Source organism: Drosophila virilis, chromosome X, assembly GCF_030788295.1.
Source record: "Drosophila virilis strain 15010-1051.87 chromosome X, Dvir_AGI_RSII-ME, whole genome shotgun sequence".
Classification (NCBI taxonomy): Eukaryota; Metazoa; Arthropoda; class Insecta; order Diptera; family Drosophilidae; genus Drosophila; species Drosophila virilis.
The window spans coordinates 9,110,640-9,115,006 of record NC_091543.1 but is presented as its reverse complement, the minus strand read 5'-3'; the positions used below and the strand labels follow the sequence as shown (position 1 = coordinate 9,115,006).

At 39.8% G+C, this 4,367-nt stretch overlaps 1 protein-coding gene across 1 annotated transcript; it reads right to left on the bottom strand.

The window, feature by feature from the left end:
• Positions 1-2,558: 2,558 nt before the first annotated feature.
• LOC6633464 (uncharacterized) lies at positions 2,559-3,252 on the bottom strand. The gene is made up of 2 exons (XM_002057019.4): positions 3,096-3,252; positions 2,559-3,034 (listed from the first exon to the last, which is right to left on the bottom strand). The coding sequence occupies exons 1-2, from the start codon at positions 3,105-3,107 to the stop codon at positions 2,669-2,671; spliced, it is 378 nt and encodes a 125-aa protein (XP_002057055.1). The 5' UTR covers positions 3,108-3,252; the 3' UTR covers positions 2,559-2,668.
• Between the last annotated feature and the right edge of the window lie 1,115 nt (positions 3,253-4,367).

The following is a 4,367-nucleotide window of genomic DNA, read 5'->3' as shown; positions in this document are numbered from 1 at the left end:
ATACAAATATATATATATATATATATATATAAAAAAAACAGAAAAGAATATAAGCCATTAAACAAACAATATATACAAATATATATGTATGTGTATATAGAATATACTATATAATATATATATATATATATATGTATATTTAGCTTATCTATCAATTTCAAATGCGAAAGCTATGTTTATTCAGGCCTATTGCATGTATAGTGACAATAAGAGTGAGACTTGAAGAGTGAGAGAGAGAACGTGAGAGAAAGTCAGATTGAGATAGACAATGGGAACTGTGTGCCGCATTATTGTTTCTTTTTTTTTTTCGTTTTGTTTACCAATGAATTTGTTTTCAATTAACATAAAGCCAACAAAAAATGAAAATGCGATTGAAACAGCGAAAACAAATTACTTATAGAGGGACTTGCAATGAAAGAACAAACAAGGAAAATAACAAAGCGACAATCCAAAGAATGAAATAAAAAACATATTGCATATACATGTATATGCCAGTATGCAAATGGGAATGGAAAAGGATAAGTAAATAGCAAAAAGGGATTCTTCAGATATTAAACAAAAAGAGAAAAATCAATTTGACTTTGAAAATTATATTTGATACGAAATGAAATTATTGAGACTTTGTAGCCAGTTTGCACGAACAAAATTTAGAATAAATATTTAACAGAATTTGTCAATTTCCTTTTTAAACAAATAGAGTTTATGTAAATTTAAAAATCAGAGTAATAAAACACTCAGATGTCTCGATTTTTTTATAACTTCGAACAGAAAATAATTAACAAGACTTTGGAATTATATTTCCTTAAATATTTATATTATTTTAAAAGGCTTTTTTAAGCTGACAAGTTTTGCAACATGGATTTATGAATTAAACATTTATTTCTTCTCTGTTTGTTTTGCAAGAGACCACTGTAATAAGGGTTCAATGGAAAGTCTTCAAACGTGGTGTTCATAAGGCGAATGATTAACAAGCTGCAGCTGGAGATAGTATCTAAAGAAATGCCTCGCCGAAGCCCCATGGCAGGAATCTGCTCACCGGGAAATGCAGCAGCGGGACACAAAATAGATACGAAAAAAGAAAAAACCAAAAAGACCTTTTGCAATAAGCCTGTGAATTGTTTCGACGATGCTGGCGATAGGGAAACAATAAGAACGCACATCCGAAGCCGGCCGAGGAATGCACAGCAATCCAGGCGAGGCGTCCTTGTAGAACTGACTGTCTGTCTATCTTTGTGTGTGTGTGTGTGCGTGCGGGTGTGTGTGTGTGTGTGTCAAAACAAATTTCATTTCACATTCAATTAAATTAATTTTAACACCATTTGCAGGCGGCAGGACAGCAGGCAGCACAAGAAGATGCCAATGCCAATGAGGCACAGCAGGACGCAGGACAACAGTGGAGTTGAAGTGGCAGCAGGGATGGGAGCAGGAAGACGAAGCTGCAGCTAAAGTTGTGAGAGTTCTGTTGGCTGTGGGCGCTGCCGCATGCCTTTGCCACGTTTTCCACATTTCTTCACTTTACCGTTAATGGTTTTATCTTTTCCTTATTGTTGCCGCCGAAACGCCAACCGCACCGCACCGCACCGCACCAGCCCGCCCCGCCGCCCAACAGATCGATCGAGTCCGAGCTCAAGTCCGAGTCAAGCTGAGCCTCAGCCACGGCCGAGCGAGCGAATTCGAACAGCGAGTTAATATAATTACAGAAATAAAGTCTGGAATTTTAATTAAAACACAACTTCATTTACAGCCGCAGACGACAGTCGAACGCTGAACAAACAGTCAAGTGTGCTGGTTGGCTGGGTGTCTGATTGGGTGGTTGGTGGGTGTGGGAGTGGGTGTGGGTGAGGGTATGGTGCGAAGTTGCGGGGCGTGTGTGGCAGGTGTAGCCGCAATAGACAATGACAAACGAATGGCCGCAGTCCTAGTTCGAATGTCTGTCATTTGGACTAGAATCGATATAATGAAATTCGAACAATTAACCCGGAAACAGAAAGAGAATGAAAGAGATAGAGAGAGAGAGAAAGAGGGAAAGACTGGTGCCGACTAGCGAATGCTCTATAATGTTTGATTCAAAAAATTAAAATCTTAATTTTGTGGTGGTTACATCAGGTTTTTTTTTTATATAAACGGGTTCGCTTCGAAAATCAAAACTTTTTTGAACATATTTTTGTATAGCTCGTGTAAGAAACTTCCTATTTTGGTAACTTGTAACTTTTTGAAACCGTAAAGAACACTATTATCAATTCAATCAAATTAATTTGAGTTAGAAAAACGTATCCGAAGTTAATCAAACTTCATATAAATACTCTGTTCACAAATGGAAAAAGAAGTGTATCGGTGTCTAGCCTGCTGTAAAAGTTTTAGAAGAGTTTTAGAAGAGTTTTAGAGAAGTTCAACTTCCTATCCACAAAAGATCAATCAATCAAACAGATCAATTAATATATTAATTTAGGAGATGCATAAGTACACTTTGATGAGTCACCGGGCTGAATACTAGTTGTAATTGAAGCTCGACTGGCACCCATTGTACTTACACAAATGATCCAAACCAATCTTACGAATTAAGTCATCTAAATAAGCTTCATTTATTCTCAAAAGAAGGGCACACATTCATCACAAATGTACAACCGACTAGTATAACCCAGATGTGAGTGTCCCTAGTATTCGCCCACTATTGCTCTGGTTTGCTGTTCACATTCTTCTCAACTGCGCCTGGCACTGGTGCCTTGAGCGGCAGCAGTTGCTCAGTCCTGGCAGACTTTTCGTCGGATTTAGCCAAAGTCGGTTTGTTGAAGTATTTACGCTCGACAGCCGCCATCTTAATCTTAAGTAATTCGCATTTCTGGGATATTTTGTGCAGGCGCTTCCCAATGGGATCCCAGTTCTTGGTGCGCTCCGAGTCATATACGTACTTCTCCAAATATTGGCGTAAGTCCGGATTGTTCTTCTTGCACATGTCGCACATGCCAAACTGCCTGATCTGGGCACGCGGCGGCAAGGCGTGATAGCATTCCGTGCAAATGAGCACATGAAGATCCTTTGTTGGAACAACATGTAGAATATTCTTATTTGTGCATGCTTCAACACGCCAGACTTACCTTCTTATCCATTTTTTACGGCTTTCGACTAAACGCGCAACTTCTTTATATATCTTTGTCGATTCACAGTTTTTGACACGTGTCCGACAATGTTTGCAACACAAGAGAACTTAAAGACAACAGTGTGACACACGTGCCGATTAATATGAAATCTCTAGGAATGCTTATTAGCACACATCGATATACCCGCTCAAATGTATGTCGAGTTAGTTAATTGCGTCTGAAACTGCATTGGCAGCTTGTTAACTAATATCCGTCCCATCTCTAACCACATTTAGGCTAATGTTTATAGGCCATTGGTTGCTTGGACATGTTGATCTCCACAACTTTGCCACAGGCTTCCACTTTCTTTTTAAAGGCCTCACACTTTTCTATCAGAGTTTGCAGCAATTGCAGAGCCTTCGCATGAAAAATCATATTGACTTTCGTAGGCCGTCTGATCAATCTTAATTAGTTTGCATTCCTTCCGGTCCAGACTTCATACTTCAACAAATATTTGCCGGCGCGGAATAGTTTTCTCTGTCCCAAGTTAAACTTACGGCTTTCCAATAATTAACTTTTTAAGGAATTGTCTTTTCTTTTCCCAGTGCTCTTCGTGACAATAGGCTAACGATGTTTTCAACACAGCCGGAATATTGTGGAAGAAAAAAGCTCTCCAAATGCCTAAGAATTGACATCGATATGCGCTTAAGACAGTGTTGAGTAAGTGCGGAAAGATGCAAACATTTAATTCAAAGTACAATAATAAATAGTTCGCGTACTGTCAAGGCTGTAGTCTGCAAAGATTTGTGCTGAGGATCGGGTCGCGTTCAGAATTAGTTGGGAATCAGCTTGTGATTGTTTCCGGCGCTTGTTGCGCAGTTTTTGCAGCGCGCCAGCCATGCAACATGCAACAACGACTGATGCTACCAGTGCCAAATTCCTGTTGCAGACGCTGTTGCCGAGGTTGCCTAATCAAAAACAGAAGCTATAAAAGCCGCAGCTGTGACAAGCGTTGGTGGCTGATGGACGGCGTTGGGTGGGCGGGGTCAGCTACAGCAGCTGACATATGCACATGCGAATTCGAATTCCAGTCTGTGTGTCTGTGTGTGAGTGTGTGAGTGTGTGTGTGGGTGGGTGACTGTGTGTGTTTGTGCCATTTTGGGGTAGGTTTGGCTTGGGCACACGTTGCGTATGCGCAACGCATTTTTGGAGCACATCGCACGTTAAAACAACTAATGGATAAAATTTCAGCTAAAATTTGCAAAATTTGCATTTTTTGACGTTGTTTTT